The sequence below is a fragment of the Pristis pectinata genome, chromosome 6, assembly GCF_009764475.1.
Source record: "Pristis pectinata isolate sPriPec2 chromosome 6, sPriPec2.1.pri, whole genome shotgun sequence".
In the NCBI taxonomy this organism is placed as follows: Eukaryota; Metazoa; Chordata; class Chondrichthyes; order Rhinopristiformes; family Pristidae; genus Pristis; species Pristis pectinata.
This window is the reverse complement of record NC_067410.1, coordinates 55,811,807-55,834,607: the sequence shown is the minus strand read 5'-3', so window position 1 is coordinate 55,834,607 and position 22,801 is coordinate 55,811,807. Positions and strand designations below refer to the sequence as shown.

The 22,801-nt window shown below is 44.3% G+C and overlaps 1 protein-coding gene across 1 annotated transcript in view; it reads right to left on the bottom strand.

Moving 5' to 3' along the window:
* LOC127572111 (ephrin type-B receptor 1-like) overlaps positions 1 to 22,801 on the bottom strand; it is a 507,089-nt gene that overhangs the window by 20,048 nt on the left and 464,240 nt on the right. Inside the window, 4 exon segments of the mRNA XM_052018998.1 lie at positions 2,909 to 3,852; positions 5,494 to 5,649; positions 9,220 to 9,413; positions 18,337 to 18,486. Of these exon segments, the coding sequence (XP_051874958.1) occupies positions 3,744 to 3,852; positions 5,494 to 5,649; positions 9,220 to 9,413; positions 18,337 to 18,486 (609 nt within the window). The 3' untranslated portion in view covers positions 2,909 to 3,743.

The window sequence follows — 22,801 nt, the reverse complement described above, 5'->3', positions numbered from 1 at the left end:
TCTTGTTATCACAACCAAATCCTCATAGCCCACTGAGAACTGTCGATCACAAAGTACGTCCTTTCCACTGAGAGTAGTAAGAATGTAACATTCAATGCCACCATGTGGAGCTTGGAGCAGATGGCACTGACACGTCCCAGGGGAGGTAGAAGTGGAGAGCAGGGAGGGGGGAATAGAGACGGCAGGGTGGGAAGAGGCAACATTGTGCTTCTATTCCTTAAGGCACTTGTTTAGAATGCACTAAGCCTCTCTTAAAGGAGTTTGGCAAACTGAAAACATAGAGATAACCCAGCTACAGGAGCAGAAGCTGCACACTCAGTTCCTTCAAGCTTTAACATTAAACTGTTGAACCCAGAAGTTGTGGTGTGAGGGAAATGTGTACTAAACCTGTCAGGTGGGGCTGGGAAGGCAACTTAATGTTTTTTGCACCCTGCCCATTACAATATTCAATGGATTATTAAGCCAAGGCACTGTGTGCAATAGAACATCCTTTGCATACTTTGTGCACATGACCTGCTTTCTCCTGGAGCACACTGATGGACCTAAGTCGGTTTTGGATTGTGAATCATGGGTCACGGGGTTGGGGTGGTGGTGGGTGAGTCCAGAGGCTGGGGGAAGGTCAAAGCTTCAGTCAAGTGAGACATCGAGAATTGGATTGGCATATCATATTTCATGTTTCCATATGACATAGAAGGAGGCCATTTCGCCCATTGAGCATCTGCGGGTTCTCAGAGTAGTTCCATCAATCCCATTCCCCCACTTATTTCCCAGTCACTTATTCTCTCTCACATGTCCAATACATCCTCCACCCACCTTCACTGGGGGCAATTTACAGGGGCCAGTTAATCCACCAACCCGCATATCTTTGGGATGTGGGAGGAAACTGGAGCACCTGGAGGAAACCCACGTGGTCACAGGGAGAATGTGCAGACTGCACAGAGTCAGGATTGACCATGGGTACCTTGAGCTGTGAGACACCTGTTGCACCACTGGCCCACCAACTAAGTGCCCTCTTTATAAGGTACAACCTTGTTTCCAAGCCAGCTGGATATGTTGGCGGTGATGTAACAATTAGCTTGGAGTGGTGGGGTGGGCACCCAGGCTGCAGTTGGCTGTAGAGTGCCGGGTTGGGGCTGCAGTTGGGTTGGGTCTGATTGGGAGGAAGCCTAAAGGAAAACAAAAGTGAGGGAGGGAACAAGAAGTAAGTAGGCTTCAAGGGTATCCACCTGTGGGGGGGAATCCAGGTGTTGGATGTGATCAGGCAAGTTTCACTCAGCTGGGCCACATGTGTTGCATCTGTATGAGTGGCCCGCTTTGCTCCCACATGCACAACTGAATTCCAAATGAATGGCATCCAATCAGGAGTGTAAGGAGACAGGACATCACTTCCAGAGGTTCAGCCATCTGACTGCAAATGCAGATCACGTGTACAAAGTACCCTGAGGTAGTTTGGAAATTTTCAAGACTCAATCTTGATGGGTTTTGATAAAACTCTGCTGTGTCACATGCACACATTTGACGCTACAAGACAGAACGGCCCACTTTTGTTCCGCACCGCATCCTTATCACTCTAAGTAACCAACCACAACACTACCTTTCCAATCAGGTTGAAAGCCTCAATGGGTCCTTGATTTCAAGGCCTTTTATGGGATCATAAATACGACCATTGAGTCACTGAGTCACACAGCACAGAAATAGGCCCTTCAGCCCACTAAGTCCTTGCTGACCATCAAGTACCCATCTACACTAATCCCATTTTCCAGCACGACCCAAGGCTTCCTTTGCCATGGCATTTAAAGTACTCATCTAAAATACTTGTCAAATGGTGAGTAAGTCACACAACATCGACTTTCCTTCTTTGAGAAGTGGTTTAATATTGGAATGAAGCATTGGCAAGTTCTGGGAACCTGCATGGAGCAGGAATCCCGTGGAGATATCACTGACTGGACTGGCTTCTATTGTGAGTAGAAGGCGGGTGTAGAGAATTGAGACAGCTAAACGTATGAACAGACAAATTAGAAGCAGAATTATGCCATTCAGCCCCTTGAGTCCACTGTAGCATTCAATAACATCGTGGCTGATCCAACTAAAATCTCATATTTCCTGCCTACCCTGGAAACCTTTCACCCCCTGGTTTATCCAGAATCTATCAACCTCTGCCTTAAAAATATTGGAAGAATCTGCTTTCTATGCTCTTTGAGGATGAGAATTATGACCCCTGAGGGGGAATAAATTTCACTTCATCTTTGTCCTAAACAGGTACACACCTATTTTTAAACAGTGACCCCTAGTTCTAAACTCTCCTACAACAGGAAACATCCTCCCCACATCCACCCTGTTAACACAAACTCAGGATCTTATCTGTTTCACTCAAATCCATCTCTCTCTTCTAAACTCCAGCAGGTACAAGCCAAGCCCGTCCAAGCTTTCTTCATGAGACAACCTACCCCACCCATTCCAGGTGTTAGTCAAGTAAACCTTCTCTAAATTGCTTCCAATTATGACATCCTTCCTCGTATAAGGAATACTGTGTCCAGCTGTGGTTTCACCAATGCTCTGTATAACTGAACATACGTTCTCTAGTTTTGTATTCTTCCCCTCTTAATAAATGATATCATTCCAAATGATTTGCTATAGCTGCATACTAGTCTTTTGTGAATCCAGCACAAGGACACCAGATCTCTTTGCATCTCAGAGTTCTGGAATCTCTCACTAGGAGCTTCTGGAGGTAAAGATCAACATTTAAAACCTGAGGCACTGAATGCAAGTTATTGTACCTGACCGAAAATCATGATCTGTCACAGGCTCCTGTTTAAGCCGTGGAAAGGATGTTTGTCTCTTCAGTGATTTACAGTGAGGGGAAAAAGTACAGAAACACAATAAAGGGGGAATAAAATTTCACACTTACCAGCAAGTTGGTGCAGCAACGTTCTGAGCACTGGGTTAAACAGACATCACTGTAATTCCAACAAGTACTGACACACAAATTAAAAGGTCCATTGATGAGAGGTGCAATGTGACACCAGAGGTACTTCCTATCATTGTCCAACAACACCTCTCTTGTCAAGCAAGATCAGCAGGTCTGTCGCTTGTACCACTTGCAAAGATTTACATCTTTTTCTGTACAGTCAATCAAAACAGCTAACAAGGAATCTGATCAGCAAGACCTGCCAGCTGCAAGTAGATCACATGATAAATACCGACTTCCCCTCTGTACAAGTGCGGATGGCTCAACATTTGCCAGCATTTAGTGTCATTGCTATCAAAACACAGACATAGTTGCAGAAAATGCAAGCAAAGAATGATTACTTCTCATCATCTTCAATATGAAGATATAAAAGACTTGGAATCCATTTTTGGGAAAGGGACAGTCTATTGGCACCAACATCTGAAGAAAATCATTCATGAAAATAAAGAAATGCATCTAACAAACATCAAAGAATGGCACAGCATGTTCTTTGGAAAATTGGGATATTTCTTCGATTCCACTTTCACAGGCCCTTATTTCACGAAGAGACAGAGTTTTTTTTTAATTTTTTTAAAAAAATTGTCCGGTTAAACCTGGAATCTGTACTGTTTTTAGGACAGGAATGCATGGTGTCTGAATAGGCTGAGGATCAGTCTGGTAGACAGTAACAATGTGTTTCCTTCATTAGAATGATCCGTGGGCCATGAGAAATAGTCTGGCTCTTTGTTTTGCTTTCCTCCAGTGCTGCTCGGTCACGTCCCATGATCCCCTACCGTCATGCCATGGCTGAAGTGGATTGGCTGATCTGTCCTCTCATCGATTGAATGCTGTTCAGAATTTTCTTCTGGTGACCAGCCAAAGTGACCCCTATCCTTAGCAAATCCCTGCAGGAAATATAAACATTTATTTAAAATAACATCGCTGATATGTGGCTGTGGTTGGGTTTTGCTTTATATTCATTGTGCGCGCGGGTGTGTGTGATTTTAAGCACATCCCTCCTCTATTGAAAAAAGGCACGGTTTGTGTGAAGTGTCTGTGCCTTGAACTTCCACACCTCTCCCTGAATGGTTCGCTTTCACCAAGCAGGCAGCTTCCTGATGAGCTCATCCCAACACAGTGCAGCCTCGACAGTGCCAGTGGGCTGTTTCACCATGAGGAATGGGGAGCAGGGGAGACGAGGAAGGAAAGTGGCAGGGTCCCCAGCAAAGCTCAGACCTTGGCCCAGGCACGTCTGTGCCCAACGTTCAACAGAAGGTCGCACCTCGCGAGCATTGCCGGATGGGTATTGAGATCTTCAGTTGAAGGACGACTGCGATTCCCAGCAGCAAATGTACTTCTGAACCAAACTGCTTGGTGTTTGTTCTACATCACAAAATGCCAAGCAGCAGTGAAACTGGATGGGGAAAGGACGACTGGAAATGGCCTAACTGAAAAGGCAAGAGCTGCTGTGTGGTCCTTGGGTACGAGTAAAAAAGTGTGGCATTAATTCAGCTGCTCACCCTCCTAACTTCAACTTCCACTGAGGTTTTCAGGACAGCACTTTATACTTCACCCAAGGTCTGGTCTCAGTTGGTTATACAGATAGGGGTAAGAATCACACTGGGGTAACACTCTTGTTCTTATCCTGGGTGGTGAACAGGATGCCATGACTGATTTTTCCCGCTTTCTGGCCCACTATTCGCATTGAGCAGTGGTCAGACCTGGGACATGGGCACACTGGAGTTGACTTCCCTGAAAGTGGCATCGCAGGTATGCAGGGTGATGAAGAAGGCTTTTGGTACACTGGCCTTCATCAGTCAGGACATTGAGTATAGAAGGTGGAATGTTATGTTGCAGGCGTTGATGAGGCCGTATTTGGAATATTGTGTTCGGTTTCAGTCACCCTGCTATAGGAAAGAAGCTATTAAGCTGGAAAGAGTGCAGAGGAGGTTTACGAAGATGTTTCTGGGATTCGAGGGACTGAGACGCTGGAGAGAGGTTGAACAGGTTGGGACTGTTTTCATTGGAGCATAGGAGACAGGGGTGATCTTACAGAGGTATATAAAATAATGAGGGGCATAGAGAGGGTCAATGTGCACAGTCTTTTTCCCAGGGTTGGGGAATTAAGAACTACAGGGCTTAGGTTTAAGGTGAGAGGGGAGAAATTTAATAGAACCTGAGGGGCAACTGACCAGAGGATGGTCAGTAAATGGAATGAGCTGCCAGAGGAAGTGGTTGAGGCAGGTACATTAACAATATTTAAAAGGGACTTGGACTTGGACAGGTACATGGTTCGGAAAGGTTCAGAGGGATATGCGCCACATGCAGGCTAATGGGACTAGCTTAAATGGGAACCTTGGTCGGCATGGACCAGTTGGGCTGAAAGGCCTGTTTCCGTGCTGTAGAACTCTATGATTCTATAGCAATGGGGACACCAGACTGAGAGCAGGGGTTTGACAAGAGTGTCATGGGTGAGCATTTATTTTAAAGGTAGTAATTTGTGGGTTTGATCTTCTCCCCTAATGAGATGTCTCAGCAATACTCACTCTGAAGTCATCTGTGTGCTTAACTGGAGTGAGGTGAATCCAGAATTGAGGAAGTTCTCTCTGTACTGACTCATCTTGATTGCACTGAGCCAATCTTCTACTGAGGTAAAAGCAGTGAAGTCAGGGATGCTACGATCCAACAGGGGTTGAGAAGGCCTGGATTGATTAGAAAACAAGATAAAGCAACATTGTTATGCAGGTATAAAGGGCTGTCTCAAAATTCTTTCTCACACCCTCAGGAAAAGCTTGGGTTACTACCCTCTGATAGATGAGTGTTAGAATCATGAGGGAGTTGGTGGGAATGTTGGGAGGATAAAATGGGTTTGGGCAGAATTAGTAAGAAGATGGGTGCACAATGGTTGAAGCAGACTTGGTGGGCCAAAGGGCTCTATGAATCTATCTAGGAAATTCTGTTTATACAGGTATTCAGGCTGACTCCAAATTCTCAGCTTGGCTCTGTGGGTAGCACTCGTATTCGCACCAGAGAGTCATTCTGCTCATTCAGAGACTTGAGGAGCGGACCATTCTGTGCTGCACTGTTAAGGAAGTTGTACTTAAGGAGGCTATCTACATCAATGGTGCTGAGGTCGAAAGGGTTGAGAGCTTCAAGTTCCCAGGAGTGAACATCACCAATAGCCTGTCCTGGTCCAACCACGTAAATGCCACGGTCAAGGAAGCTCACCAGCGCCTCTACTTCCTCCGGAGGCTAAAGAAATTTGGCATGTCCCCTTTGAAACTCACCAACTTTTACCAATGCACCATGGAAAGCATCCTATCTGGATGCATCACGGCTTGGTATGACAACTGCTTTGCCCAGGACTGCAAGAAACTGCAGAGAGTTGTGGACACAGCCCAGCACATTACGGAAAGCAGCCTCCCCTCCATGGACTCTGTCTATACCTCTTGCTGCCTTGGTGAAGAAGCCAGCATAATCAAAGACCCTACCCACCTGGAACATTCTCTCTTCTCGCCCTCCCTTCAGGCAGAAGATACAGGCGCCTTGAGGGCACATACCACCAGGCTCAAGGAGAGCTTCTATCCCACTGTTATAAAACTATTGAATGGTTCCCTTATACGATGAGATGGACTCTTGACCTCACAATCTACCTTGTTATGACCTTGAACTTTATTCTCTACCTGCACTGCACTTCCTCTGTAGCTGTGATACTTTACTCTGTATTCTGTTGTTGTTTTTACCCTGTACTACCTCAATGCACTGTGTAATGAATTGATCTGTACGAATGGCATGCAAGACAATTTTTTCACTGTACCTCGGTACAAGTGACAATAATAAACTAATACCAGGTTGTTAAGCAAAGGTCTGTCTGCCCTGTCAGTTGGATGTAAATAACATTAATTAATCAATCATGGAATGGGGAACTGCCATGTCAATATATCCCCTTAAATATCAACAAACAGATAATGCACAACTGCTTATGGAACTGTCTGCAAATTGATCTATTTGTCTACAAAATCACAGTAACCACATTTCAAAAATAATTAATTGGCAGGAAAGCACTTGGGACATCTTGAAGACAAGGGAAGTTATAGAGAAATAAAAGTTTGTTTCCACTGCTATTCATTCTCCTTAAGAACAGACAGTCTGGCCACACTCATTTCTACAGCCATTTTCCAAGGTCATTCCTCAAGTAAGTTTGAATTAATCAGCCTTGGGCTCGGGAGCTTTTCAGAAAAGGAACCTGGAACACACGTCAACTTTTTTCATGATTTATGAAAGTCAGACAGTCTGTAGACATGAGTTGAAAAGTCTGAGCATCACTTGGTTCCAGTTACTGAGCTGTCCTGGTTCTCGTTACTGTTATTAGATTATGGGTTCAGATGTATGAATGGGGGTTTTGTTTATAAAAGGAGGTTGCACTGTAATGAGACACCACTTTGGGGGCCCTGGAAAGAATTAATCCTTTCTGTTTTCATGAGAGGACAAAATGACCCCTGGCCCCTTTTAATCGACTTTTGTAGGACAGAAGCGGCTGGGGGTGGGAAGTCTATGACATTAAAGAGACAAACTATGGTTATAAATACCAATAGTGAGAGAGAAATTGACGATAACTTGCCTCTGATCTTCCCTGTGGCTTACCTGTTTATTGCCTTTTCATGCCTCAATTGTTTTGATAGTTTGACAGGAAAGTAAAAAAAAATTCAGACTTCATCACCTTATCCAAATCAGATTCAGGAGAAGTTGGAATTATTTTGATATTAGTTCCTAGACTTGCAGGAGGATGTTACAAAGATAGTTAGGGAGAAGTACATGGCTGGTTGCATCGAGATTTGGGAATTTTATGCTTATAACATGAAGACATTGATGTGGAAGGTGTACTTGATGCTTTGAGTTGTTAGCTAAAGACTGATCCCTCAAAGCAGTTAAACCCAGAACTGTGAGATTTTGTTTGCAGAGGAAGACACATTTTAGCACTGCTTCCAGACACAACCTCCTTCATTTTGAATCTCTTTGTCTTGCTTCCAACTGAGGCACCTTGCTGTGTTATAGGAAGCAGTATATCTTATAGAGAAATAGATTTCTCAACAGCTTGGCCTAAAGGTGATTAAGCAGAAGGGTTAAGGAAGAGAGGGAACTGGAACACAGAGTGAAGGGGATAAAGGGATGTGGTCAGCCAGGGTGGGTATAAGTAATTAGGTTTGTGAGGAAGTTGATCTAGCATCTGAACATCAACACAGACCAACTGGATTGAAGGCGCTGCTTCTGACCTGCGGATTTCTTGTATTTCGATATAAGTACATTTGGCAGTGTCACTCCCATGTTGCATTGGCATGTTACACACACAAATCGAGAGTGCAAGAACTTGTCTTCAGATGGTTCCAGAGCACTCTACGGTTACTTCAGTACTCTTGAAGTGTAGTCACTAATGTCTGAAATCATGGTAGCCCATTTACATACACTAACTTCCCACAAATAGCAAAATGAGATGAATATTGAAAGAATATTAATATTCTTTAGTGATTCCAGTTGAGGAAGAAATATTGACCAGGATACTGGGGAGATCTCCCCTCATCACTTCCATTTCTTGTCACAGATTCTGTCATGATAAGGAAGGCAAAAAGACTGATATGAAATGTATCAGCAACTCAGGTCTTTGAAGGGAGTCTTGAACCATTACATTCTGACTCTACAGGTAGGTGTGCTTTCAGCTGAGTATTGGCTGGCAACCTTCTGCAGGCCAAAGTGGGTGCAAAATTAAATAAGACACTGTGAGGTTCATAGAGCCTGATATTTCAGGGTTTTAACTCTTCAAAACTGCACTAAGTCTTCCCTTGTGGCATCTGCATATCCCTCATAAAGTACAGTCCTAATACTATTATTTAAAAGACAATTCAAGAGACTGCAGATGCTGGAATCTGGTGCAACAAACAAAACGCTGGAGGAACTCAGCGAATCAGTTCAGATGAAGGGTCTCGACCCGAAACAGCGGCACTCCACTTTCCTCCACAGATGCCCCCTGACCTACTGAATTCCTCCAGCAGTTTGTTTGTTGCCCTGGAGAAGAATTTCATTCTTTTTGCCTCCAAGTCCACCAAATGGAAAATCTAGGGATGGGGGTGAAAGTTCGCCCCCAAGGAGTGGAAGTGTTCGTCTCAAAACTGCATCCATATCAAAATGTGGAGAATCTGACCACTACAATAGGCAAAATCAAAGGGGCAAAGTGGTAGCGTGGTCAGTCCACGTGAGAGAAGATGATCAAAGCCTACACTGCGGTGATGGTGGCCATGGTCTTGAGGCTGGCTGGGTTCCGGATCATTTTGTCCAAGGTGTTGACATTCTGGGCGAACTTAGGTCTGGAATTACGGTCTTTCTGCCAACAGTCCAGCATGAGCTGATGCAAAGCAGCTGGGCAGTCCATGGGTGGCGGAAGGCGATAGTCCTGCTCAATGGCATTGATGACCTGAAAATACATACAACAACAGTGGATTATAGAACAGTCTTAAAACAAATACAAGTAGGGAGTTTTCTTAACTGTTGGTGAATGAGATGTTACTGAGCCACTGAGAATGAGTCACAGAGTTAAATAGCACAGAAACAGGCCCTTTGGCCTAACTCATCCAAGCTGACCAAGATGTCAATCCAAGCTCATCCCATTTGCCTGCGTTTGTCCCATTACCCTCTGAAACTTTTCTATCCATGTGTAATGCATGGAGGATCTGACAACAAAGGTCCTTCTTGCAACCAGTCAACTCCATCTTGCTTGATTGCAAGCTCTGGTGGTGAGGTATTCTGCCAAATTACTTTGATAGCAGGATACAGTATATCTTTCTCCAAAAGGGCCTCCAGGGTGCTGCACGCAGACTTACAGTCATTAATATTATTTTGCACCACAATTTCCTGTGGAGGCATTGATGCAGCATGTTTTATGAAATGTCAGACAGATAATCCCTCACATTGCAATGAGTGCACGGTACGGTGCTGCAGCTGGTAGAGCTGCTGCCTCACAGCTCCAGTGACTCAGGGTTGATCCTGACCCCTGGTGCCATCTGTGTGTGGAATTTTGTACGTCCACCCTGAGACTTCGTGGGTTTCCTCTGGGTGCTCCAATTTCCTCCAACATCCCAAAGATATGCGGGTTGGTAGGTTAATTGGCTGCTGTAAATTGCCCTGAGTGTATAGGTGGGTGGTAGAATCTGGGGGGGCAGTCGATGGAAACGTGGGGAGAATAAAATGGGATTTGTGAAGGATTGGCGTAAATGGGTGCTTGATGGTCAGCATGGACTTAGTGGGCTGAAGGGCCAGTTTCCATGGTGCATGATTCTATAACTCTATAAGTGGACATTAGCTCTATAAGTGGAAATGCACAGCAACTCTGAAATCATTGAAACTGAAAATGTACAAAGTCACTGTGTGGCACAACACCAGAAACAGCAGCTTAAGAAAGAGTTAAACAATCCGACAGTGAAAGATTGGATGCTAATTCCTGTTGCACTGCTATGTTCAGAGAACAGATGCCCAGCAATTAACCCATGAGGCTCCATGAATTGCCAGAATCCTTGGAACCAATTCCCAGATGAAGGGGTGACTTCCTGGATAGGTAAACTAACATGCCAAATGAGCTGCTTCATCCCCATGGATCTTGAACAGGAAAGGAAGGTGAGGTACATTAGGAAGCAATGGAGATCTGAAGGGAAAGCTGGATTTTAAAGTAAATTGCTGCAGAAGGAAGGACTGAAGGAGTTAATGAAGGGTGAGGTACAGCAGGAGATAACCTGAGAATTTTGATCTGAGCAATGGGTGTACATCTTCTCTGTCCCAAGACTGTCCACTTCCCCTTGCTGACACTGGCCTGACTCAGCTGAGCTGCTTTTGGAGAATTTCATCCGTGCATTCTCTCCAAGCGACTATTCCAATATTCTTTTGGCTAGTTGTTCACCATCCACTTGGGATAAACTTGAACTTGAGCAAAACTCATACTCTGACCCGAATCGTCCCACTCAGCCACTGCTTCTGACCTACACTGCCATTCCTAAATTCTCACCTTCATGTACAATCCCACCATGACTCTGCCTCATTCCATTTTTCCAGCAATACACCCTTCCAACATTTTCACTCTGCTGGCCTTCTTTGTATCTTCAATGTTACTCCTTACTATTGCCAGGCTGTCTTTCAGCCTTGTGCACTCCAAACTTCAGAATTCCTTTCCACAGGACTTCATAAAACTTCCCTCTTTGGCAAAGTATATGATTATGTCCTAGCACTTCTTATTTTGTTTCAGTATCATTTGTGTTACCTGATAATACCCCTCTGAAGTTGCTTGGAGTATTTGACTGTTGAAAGCTTTGGCTCAATGCAATGTGCTGTGGAACAGAGAGGTGGAAAGGCATGCATAACGGGGCTTAGAAAGAACACGGATGTAAAGATTAAAAACTCCACCTTCTTGCATAAGATTCCTTTATGTGCCATTTTCTTTCTGACATTATTTTTGTGAGAACAGCTAATGCAAGAATATTATGCAAATATTTCAGCAGGAGAAAATAAACGTTCTAATGGTAGATTGTATTGATAGGTGAATTGCCAAAATAGGTAAACTGATAGGAGTTAATTATTGACATATGCAATTGTTCATTGACCTTAAACAGCCTTAACGTCCTTGTGTTTCTTCATGTTGATTAAAAAGAAGCATTTGTTTGAGGGATACAACCTCCTGGCGTGACTGGAAGAGTGGAGCTGATTTCCATATTCAGTCAAAGCATCTGACCTCTGAGGCTGTCAGACTCAATAATTCCTTCTCACCAGTTCTCCGGAGGCCCTCATCAAAACCAAGTGTTGGAACAAAAATAGATGGTAAAAAAATGAAGTAACCTCACTAATGCTAGGAATAATTATTCTTAAATAGATTATTTCTTGGCAGAACTGTTGGTGAATTATACTTGAGGGGGTGATTTTATTCAAAGGTTTTATGTGTGTTTGATCTATGACCAGGAGTTCTGTGAATTTAACATTTGAACTACATTAACACTCGCTGGTTGATAGATGTCAAAAATTCTTTCCAGCTGAAAATAACTGCTTTTATTTTTTTCTGTCAGCTAGAGACATTCTGTTGTGTGTTAGGCAGTGCTGGTGAGGAACATTTAGCACCAACTGACTGCCAAAGATATCAGAAGGTGTCTTGTCTGAGATGATTCAATTCTTATGTGCTAATCAAGAAATAAAATGCAGGACTAGAAGATAATATTTATCACTGATTGGGGATGTGTGGGAAACTGGTTTGGGCACTCATCCCTCTGGAAGCTCAGGGAGGCAGTTCCCAGAATAGGTCTCCCTTACATTCCCACTCCAATTTCTGCATGGGTGAGATACAATATAGTATCATACACCTTGCAACACTCATTTTGGTGCATTGTAGGGGGACTAAGTTGTCCGAGGTACAATCATCATTGGACACCTCAGGGACAATCATGTTTTAAGAACACAGTGTTGAATTAGGATACCATTAAAGCCAGTCCTTCACTTATCTCTGATCCTTCTAGTAACACAGTATCAGCATTCCAGTCCAGTGATCACCTCTTGACCACATGGGACACAAGTTCCGACTTTCCAACTCTCCAAACCCCCAAAGGTTTCAACTGCCAAATCTGAAGTTCCCAATACCCCAATGTCCCAAACCTCTTCCAGCAAGTATTCTTTCCCTGATCCTTTGAATGGACCCAGTCCTGACCCAGGGATGGACCGTAGAAGCCTTGAAGAACACTACCTCCTGACCCCTGATCCTGATACTCGATGAAGATTCCTCTATGATCCTGATACTCTGTGATACTCCACTCCCCAAGCACCCAATTATTGGTGAATACCCCATCACGGTCCCTGATTTTGAGTGATATCCCACCTGAATCCCAGTTCTTGGTGAAGATTTCCTCTGAATTCCACATCCACCTTGTAGATTCTCCCTGGCCCAGCATCTTGCAAGATATCCCCAATGCTTGGCGAAAATCCCCAAAGCACCACCTCTTCATCAGGTGGGCAAGCCAACCCTTGGCTTGATCCTTACCTTCCAGCTGCCAGCCCCCTTTCCCATCCACACCTAGGCTTAGCCCTCCATGGCACACTTTCCATTGTGGAAGCTGGATATCCCTTTGAAAGGCATCGAAGGTCTGGAGCTACTGAAATCAGACCTTGAAAAGGGTTGGCATCCCTTTATGAAGCTCACCTACCACATTAATTTGGGTGTAAAAGAATGTCTAAGCCATAAGTTTCTGTTAGATAAAGGTATCAAGGAATGGGAACGAAAGCAACTTAATGGAATGTTGCTACAGATCAGCCCTGGGTGAAATGAATGGGAAAGCAGGCTCAATTAATTTAGATATCCCCCTCCTTGACTTCCCTACCAGAGCAAGTTGATTTGGTTTTCAGGATATTAAGGGGAATCGATAGGTTTGGCAGAGAGAATGTGCACGGAGTGTAGAACTATGGGATAGGGTCTAAAGATAAAGGGCCAGAATTTTCAGGCATGAAGGAAGCATTTCTGCATGTAGGGATAAGATGTCTTTATTAGTCACATGTACATTGAAACACACAGTGAAATGCATCTTTTGCGCATAATGTTCTGGGGCAGCCCGCAAGTGACGCCATGCTTCTGGTGCCAACATTGCATGCCCACAGCTCCAAACCTGTACGTCTTTGGAATGTGGGAGGAAACCAGAGCACCCAGAGGGAACCCACACAGACATGAGGAGATCGTACAAACTCCTTACAGACAGCAGCCAGAATTGAACCTGGGTCGCTGGCGCTGTAATAGCATTACGCTAACTGCTACGCTACCATGAAATTTGGAACTTTCTTTTGCAAATGGAATTGATGTTTGGCTAATTGCTAAATTCAAATTGATCGATTTTTGTTATCCAAAGGCACCTAAAAAATATGGGGAGAAGTACCTGGAGTTAAGTTGTAGATCAGGCAAGATCCCACTGAGTAGTGAACAAACAAATCTTTTACCTTTGCTGTTTTAACTCAAGGAATGTAAAACAAGTTCAAACAATCTCTACACCGAATGTAATCCTTTAAACCCCAAGTTCATTCCTGCAGTGCAGTATCCAGCTGAATATAGTTCTCCCAGAGAGGGTGTACCCAGTGAGAAGTAACAATTTATTTTTCTCTCAGTGATTGTGCATGTTTGTAACCCTCTTTGTCAAAGGACGTGGAAGCAGAGTCTCAGAATATTTGTGGAGGGTGTTTAAAGACCAACTGCACAGAGTACAGGACAGGTACGTTCCAGTAAGAAGGAAGGACAAGAATGGCAAGGTCAGGGAACCTTGGATGTTGAGAGAGGTGGTGAATTTAGTCAAGAAGGAAAAGGAAACGTATGTAAGGTTTCGGAAGCTAAAATCAAATGGAGCCCTTGAGGATTATAAAGAAGCTGGAAAAGAACTTGAGGGGAATTAGGAGTCAGGAGGGGCCATGAAAAGTTCTTGGCAAGTAGGATTAAAGAGAATCCCAAGGCATTCTATACACACATCAAGAGCAAGAGGATAACCAGGGAGATGGTAGGACCATCAAGGATAAAGGAGGGAACATGTGCTTGGAGGCAGAGGATGTGGGCAAGGTCCTAAATGAATACTTTGCATCAGTATTTACCAAGGAGAAGGATGTGGAGGATAGTGAGATCAGTGTGGAGTGTGCTAATATGCTAGGGCATTTTGAGACAAAGAAAGAGGTAGGATATACCCCGGGTTATTGAGAGAAGCAAGAGATGAAATTGCTGGGGCCTTGACCAAAACCTTCATGTCCTCTCTAGCCACAGGTGAGGTCCCAGGGGACTGGTGAGTAACTAATGTTCTGTTATTCAAGAAAAGATATAGAGATAATCCTGGAAACTGTAGACCAGTCAGTCTCATGTCAGCGGTGGGGAAGCTAAGGGATAGGATTTATGAGCATTTGGAAAACCATGGTCTAATTAGGGACAGTCAGCATGGCATTGTGCAGGGCAAGTCCTCTCTAAACGAACTTGACTGAGGTTTCTGAGGAGGTGACGAAGGTGATTAATGAAGGTAGAGCTGTAGATGTTGTCTACATGGATTTTAGTAAGGCATTTGACAAGGTTCCTCATGGGATGCTCATCCAGATGATTAAGATGCATGGGATCCATTGTGACTTGGCCATTTGGATTCAGAAATGGCTTGGCCAAAGAAGACAGAAGGAGGTGGTCAATGGGAGTTATTCTGGCTGGAGGTCTGTGATTAGTGGTGTTCTGCAGGGATCTGTACTGGGACCCCTGCTATTTGTGACATAGATAAATGACCTGGATGAAAATGTGTATGGATGGGATAGTAAGTTTGCAGATGATACAAAGATTGGTGGTGTTGTGGATAGTGAAGAAGATTGCTAAAGGATAGAGCGGGATATAGATCAGTTGCAGATATGGGCAGAGAAATGGCAGATGGAGTTTAATCCAGCCAAATGTGAGGTGTTGCACTTTGGGAAATCAAATGTGAAAGGACAGTACACTGTTAATGGCAAGACCCTTAACAATGTTCATGTACAGACGGATCTTGGGGTCCAAGTCTATAGCTCCCTGAAGGTGGTTGCATAGGTTGATAGGGTGGTAAAGAAGGCATATGGCATGCTTGCCTTTATTAGTCAAGGCATTGAGATCCAGAGTTGGGAAGTTATGCTGCAGCTTTATAAAACTCTGGTTAGGCTGCATCTGGAGTATCACATTCAGTTCTGGTCACCATAGGAAGATGGTGTTGATGATGATCAGTTCTGGTCATTATAGGAAGGATGTGGAGGGTTTGGAGAGGGTGCAGAAGTGGTTTACCATGATGCTGCCTGGATTAGAGGGCATATGCTATGAGGAGAGGTTGGACAAACTTGGGCCGTTTTCCCTGGAGCGGCAGAGACTGAGGGGAGACCTGATAGGCATAGATAGACAGTTGGTATCTTTTTCTCAGGGTCAAAGTATCTAATACCAGAAGGCACTCATTCAGGGTGAGAAGGGGTAAGTTCAAAGGAAATGTGCGAGGCAAATTTTTTACACAGAGAGTGGTGGGTGCCTGGAATGTGTTGCCAGGGGTGGTTGTGGAGGCAGATATGACAGACGTGTTCAAGAGACTCTTAGATAGGCACATGAATGTGCAGGAAATGGAGCTGTATGGACATTGTGTAGGTTTAGTTAGGCATTTAATTACTTGTTTAATGAGTTCAGCACAACATGGTGGGCCAAAGGGCCTGTTCATGTGCTCTACTGTTCTATATTCTATGTTCTTAAGGCAGCTCTAGATTGATTCTTGGGAAGCAAGGGGGTAAATGTTACCAAGGGTGGTTTGGACTGTGGAGTTAAGGTTACAATCAGCTCAGTTTTTACTGAATAGCAAATCAGCCTTGAGGGGCCTAATCTAGTACCTGAACACGAGCATTTAGTGATTCTCAACCATTCCAATTCTCCCACCATTTAAAACTACTCCAATTCATCTTAAGTTTTTTGTTGGCTGCACTAGCTCAAGAGGCCCAGAGCAGAAAGCCCAGGCTGACCTGTTTGGTGTCAGCATCTGTCAGAGACACAGACGCCACAGGACTGATTCACAGTCTCAGAGTCCTCAAGACACACAGTCTACAACACCTGCTCGAGCGAGCTCATGTAGGAAAAAGCAAATCACTAATCAAAGTCCATTAGCTGCTAATCAGTTTGTCATTATGCAGATCAGCATCACTGAGACGATCAAGACAAAGAAATGATCTCAATCCCAGTTATCTCACGCACTCTCAAAAATAACAAAGAATACCAATTAGAAGAGTTGAAAAATATAAGCGTATTCTTATGGTAAAAAGTGCAACAAAATCAAATGCACTGTTCCCACAGGCTTGTAGCTTTACATACCATAGTCTGGGGAAATAGAATCAGAATAGAATTCATGAGCAGATTTTAACCCTACTTGTTCAGTGGAGGTGAAGTAAAATTCCAACCTCCCTCACACAAGTCCTGATTTTAATCCGTCTGAGAGAAGACCACAGATTTTCCTGCATGGATGCTGGAAATCTGAAATATAAACAGAAAATGCTGGAAAAAACTCAACAGGTCAGGCAGCATCTGTGGAGAGAGAACAGATTTAACATTTCAGTTGGAATGTTTCTCTTTCCACGGATGCAGCCTGACTTGCTGAGTGCTTCCAGCAATTTCTGTTTCCACTTCAAGGTCCTTCTTTAAATGTGCATTTCAAAGCTGCAATGATGTCCTGATGGTACCTTTCACTTAACTCTAAGTGGGGCTACAGTATTAATATCAAATCAGTTCTGGTCAGAAGCCTGGGACTAAACAAGGTCATGACGGATATGGGTATACTTCCCACAAGGCATTGTTCCGCCACAGTCCCCTAAGGAAAGTTTAAAACATCTGCCCCCCACTTCTACCATAACTCTGGACTTCCCTTAACTCCTTCCTTTCCAAGCTGTGGCTTATCCCCCAGAGTTGGCTTCTTCAAAGCAGCGATAAGTTAATCAGGTTCACAAGTTACATAACTGTAGCAGTGGGTAACTTGGCATGTCCCCTTTGACACTCACCAATTTTTATCGATGCACCATAGAAAGCATCCTGTGCACACAGTTGTGGACACAGCCCAGCGCATCACGGAAACCAGCCTCCCCTCCATGGACTCTGTCTATACCTTTCACTGCCTTGGTGAAGCAGCCAGCATAATCAAAGACCCCACTCACCCAGGTCATTCTCTCTTCTCTCCTCCCCCATCATGCAGAAGATACAGGAACCTGAGGGCACATACCACCAGGCTCAAGGACAGCTTCTATCCCGCTGTGATAAGACTATTGAACGGTTCCCTTATACGATGAGATGGATTCTTGACCTCACAATCTACCTTGTTATGACTTTGCACCTTATTGTCTACCTGCACTGTACTTTCTCTGTAGCTGTGACACTTTACTCTGTATTCTGTTATTGTTTTTACCCTGTACTACCTCAATGCACTGTGTAATGAATTGATCTGTACGAACGGTATGCAAGACAAGTTTTTTACTCTACCTCAGTACAAGTGACAATAATAAACCAATACCAATACCAATTCCAATGCCCAAGACTCATGTTTATTTAAGTCTGGATTTTGAGGAAGATTTGACTAACTTTAGATACCTTCTCCAGCACTCCTGCGAGGGGCCAGTACCCCTTTGCTCGGTTTGTAACTAAGATTATCATAGTGTGTAATGACAAGTTGCTTCTACTCGGAGCAGTGTGTGTGACCGAACCCATGGGCACTTCCAGCATTTTCTGTTCACATTTGATTTTCATTGGTCATGAGCTTTTCCTTTTATCTCATTGTAAAAGCAGTTTCTTATACATTTTGGTGTTGTATTATATATCATAAGAACACACTTACATCTTGATTTGACATGTCCCAGTAAGGTCTTTCTCCAAATGACATCACTTCCCACATGACAATTCCATAACTCCACACATCGCTGGCTGAGGTGAACTTGCGGTATGTAATCGCCTCTGGCGCAGTCCATCGCACGGGGATCTTCCCACCCTGTACAAACAGTTAATGACAGTCCATCATTAGCCTTTCTGTCTGTTGCCGTGGAATCCTCACTGAGTCTGTCCTGTCCTGTCAGTAGAAAGCTCTCAGATAAAGTGAACCTGTACAAACAGAAGTAACCACTTCCTCATCTCAGCAGAAGAAGACAAGAACACAAGAAAATGGGAGCAAAAATAGGCCACTTGGCCCCACCATTCAATATGATTATGACTGATCTATGCTGGCCTTAATTCCTCTTCTGTGCCAGTTCCCTATAACCCTCAATTCCTCGATCTTTCAAATATTAATCTATCTCCACCTGACATATATCTGATGATCTCACCTCCACCACCTTCGGGGGCAGAGAATTCCAGTGATTCACTGCCCTCTGAGAGAAGGAGAAGCAAGAGACTGCAGATGCTGGAATTTGGAGCAACACACACCAAAGGCCTCGACCTGAAATGTCGACTGTCCATTTCCCTCCACAGATTCTGCCTGACCTGCTGAGTACCAGAGCTTTGTTCGTTACCCTCCGAGAGAAGTGACCAGAGTGAACATTGAATTCTCCCACTTGAAGTAATCCCCAACCCCCTTCCCCACAACGCCCCCCACCACCATGCTTCTTCTTCCCTTTCCTAGCCTCTTTTTTTCTACCCTTTTTTTCCTTTCTCTCCGTACCTTTGACCCATCCCCCGGTGGATCTGCTCTTCCCTCCTCCCCCACATCTGCCTGTCACTAACATGCATCTAGCTATCACCGCCCTGTGCCCACCCCTCTTTTGTCCACCTATCACTGCTCTGTTTTTCCCTCCTATATATTGGACTTCCCCTTTTCCTATCTTCAGTCCTGAAGAAGGGTCCTGACCCAAAATGTTGATCACCTGCTTTTCTCCATGGATGCTGCCTGACCTGCTGAGTTCCTCCAGCATCATCGTGTTTTTCATCTAGATTCCGGCATCTGCAGTCCTTTGTTTCTCTAGAGTGACAAAAAGCTCTTCCATAAACACAAAACCCATGACTTTCACCATAAAGAAGGACAAGGGCAGCAGGTGCACAGGAGCATCACCACCTGCAGGTTCCCCTCCAAGTCGCACACCATCCCGACTTGGAAATATGTTGCCATTCCTTCCGCGTCACTGGATTTGAATCCTGTAACTCCACGTGGGGAACACCTTCACCAGAAGGACGCCAGCGGTTCATGAAGACAGTTCACCCCAATTGCATTTGAAAATGGATGATAAATGTGGCTTTGGCAGCGAGGATGAGATCTTGACATTTAAGAAGTCTCCCTCCACCCTGCTCCCTGTCCTACTCCATCTTTTGTGCTTTCACCTTCTCTCAGTGATATGCCTAATTTAGAAATAATCAGTGTGCAAGTGTTGTCCCATGGAGTACCCAAGAGACAACTGCATAGTAAGGGAGTCTCCTCAGATTCATTTATATTACTCATCCAGGGAGATAATTTCATTCCTTCAGTTGATTTAGGATTCCACATTTATGGAGAGGGCACGGGCTTCCAATTACAAAAGCAGCCCTTCAGCATCACCCCCTGCCTCCTATTAACAAGCCAAATTTGGGTCTAAATGCAGATCAAAAGCTGCACCTGCTGAAAATATAAAATAAAAACAGAAAATGTGAGGAACACTCAGCAGGTCAGGCAGTATCTGTGGAAAGAGAATCAGTTAACGTTTCAGGTCTGGGACCCTTCATTAGAATCCTTCCAGCATTTTCCGTTTTGGATCTGATTTGGCAAATTGCCCTTGGATCCAATGGGCTCTAATTTTTTAAACCATTCTCCACTTGGAACCTTATCAAGGTCCTTAGTTGAAGCCCATGTAGACCACATCAACTCCACTGCCCTCATCAACGGGGTTATGCACTCAAGACACACAGGATCTTCCCTCTGATCTGGCTCTCTTGTGGAATACTGAGGGCTGCACACTCTTCAAGATGTCAGTGTTTGGATAAATAGCATGACAGGACAGCATGCAATTCCTGATCTGATTATGTTGTCAATTTAAGGCAGTGGGGAAAAAAATTGGATGGATAGTTGACTTCAGTGGTACCAGAGTGAAGGTTCAAGATGGAAATGCATACTTCATTTGCATTTGCCTTTTACGCTACCTGCAAGGTTGCAGAGGGAGAGAGCCAGACAACACCTCACACTGTTCTGGCTCTCCCACTGAGAATGGCTACTTGCAGTACATCATTACCTCACGGAGTGGAGTATGGAGAACAACCTACACTGCTAGTGTGGTGGCCCTCAAAGAACCATTGGGTGCAAGCTTGCTGTATAATGAACATTAAAAAGGGAACTGACACAACAGTGACCAAGTGCTGCATTTCATGTGTGTGAAGCTGTCAGCTCTCTGGGAACGAGTTGGAAAAATGTTTAACATTTTTGTACATTAGCTCTATTAACCTCTGCATGATGTTTAAGTGGGAGAAAAACAACATCTTATCATTGCACTGAACCCTTGAATCAACATGGGTAATTATGTGAGGTGATTCAGAAGAATACAAGACCAGTGAACTGAAGGTTTGCGGAGATCCTAGGGGCATTTATTTGCATTGAAGGACTATAAGATGGGTTAGTATATTTTGCTCAATAATCTAAGGTGGCTGTGGGCCACGAAGGCAAATAGCTGAAGGTATAATCCGTCTCCTGTTCATTCTCTTCAGACCAGTCCCTGTGCCAAATTGATCCTTCTGAGGCCAAGCAGCATTTGCTTTTTGAACTTTATATCCCTGCTTAAGTCTCAAACCAGATCTTACACTCGATCACAGTGGACAATGGCTTCACATAGTCGATCAGGACCACAACAGGGAAACATCCATGGCCTGCAGTTCTCCTGTATCCAGGGTGGAACACCCTATATCCTCATCAGCAGCCTTCCCCCTTCCCACACATCCTCTAACACCAAATGAGACTGCAGAAAAATGTACTGAATTTACTATATGAAAAATGTACTGAATTCACTATATGGAACATGACCAACTGAGCTAAACACATAAGCAAAAATTCAAGTCACGTTTACCTGCTCTATTTCATAGAGTTATACAAGATGGAAACAGGCCCATCAACCCACCTTGTCTGTGCTGATCATCAAGCACGCATCCTGCTTCATTCTCCCCACATTCCCATCAACTCCCCTGAGACTCTACCAATCACCTACACATTAGGGGCAATTTACAGTGGTCAATTAATTTGCCAACCAACTGGGAGGAAACAGAAGCATCCAGTACAGAATAGAGTACAGGCTATAAAAGTAGTAAGGTGGATGGGCTAAAGTGCATTTACTTAAATGCAAGGAGCATCAGGAATAAGGGAGATGAACTGAGAGCTTGGATAAGTACATGGGACTACGATATTGTGGCTATTACAGAGACATGGCTAACAGCAGGGAAGGGATGGATATTGAATATTCCTGGTTTTCAGTGTTTTAAAAGTGATAGGGAGGGGGGGAGAAGAGGAGGAGGGGTGGCGATGCTGGTCAGGGACACTATTACAGCTGCAGAAAGGGTGGATAATGTGGAAGGATCCTCTCTAGAGTCAATATGGGTGGAAGTTAGGAACAAGAAAGGTGCAGTTACTCTGCTGGGAGTATTCTATAGGCCCCCCGGTAGTAGCAGTAGGGATACTGAGGAGTGGATTGGGAAGCAGATTTTGGAAAGATGCAAAAATAACAGGGTTATTATTGTGGGAGACTTCAACTTCCCAAATATTGATTTGGCACCTGCTTAGTGCCAAAGGTTTAGATGGGGTGGAGTTTGTTAAGTGTGTCCAGGACAGATTCCTGTCACAGTCTATTGACTGGCTGACCAGAGGGGATGCCATATTAGATCTAGTTTCAGGTAATGACCCGGGTCAGGTGACAGATCTCTCAGTGGGTGAGCATTTGGGGGACAGTGTCCACTGCTCCATAACCTTTAGCATTGTCATGGACAGGGATAGGAGCAAAGAGGACGGGAAGATAGTTAATTGGGGAAAGGCAAATTATGAGGCTATAAGGCGAGAACTTGAGAGTGTAAATTGGGATGACATTTTTGAAGGGAAAGCACTATGGAGATGTGGTCAATGTTCAGGGATCTCTTGCAGGATTTTAGGGATAAATTTGTCCCAGTGAGGCAGAGAAGGAATGGCAGGGTGAAGGAACCATGGCTGATAACGAGAGGTGGAACCACTGATTAGGAAGAAGGTGTAAGGTGTAAGCAGCAAGGATCAGATAGGGCTCGTGAGGAATATAGAGCAGCAAGGAAGGAACTTAAGAAGGGGCTGAGGAGAGCGAGAAGGGGACATGAAAAGGCTTTGGCGAGTTGGGTTAAAG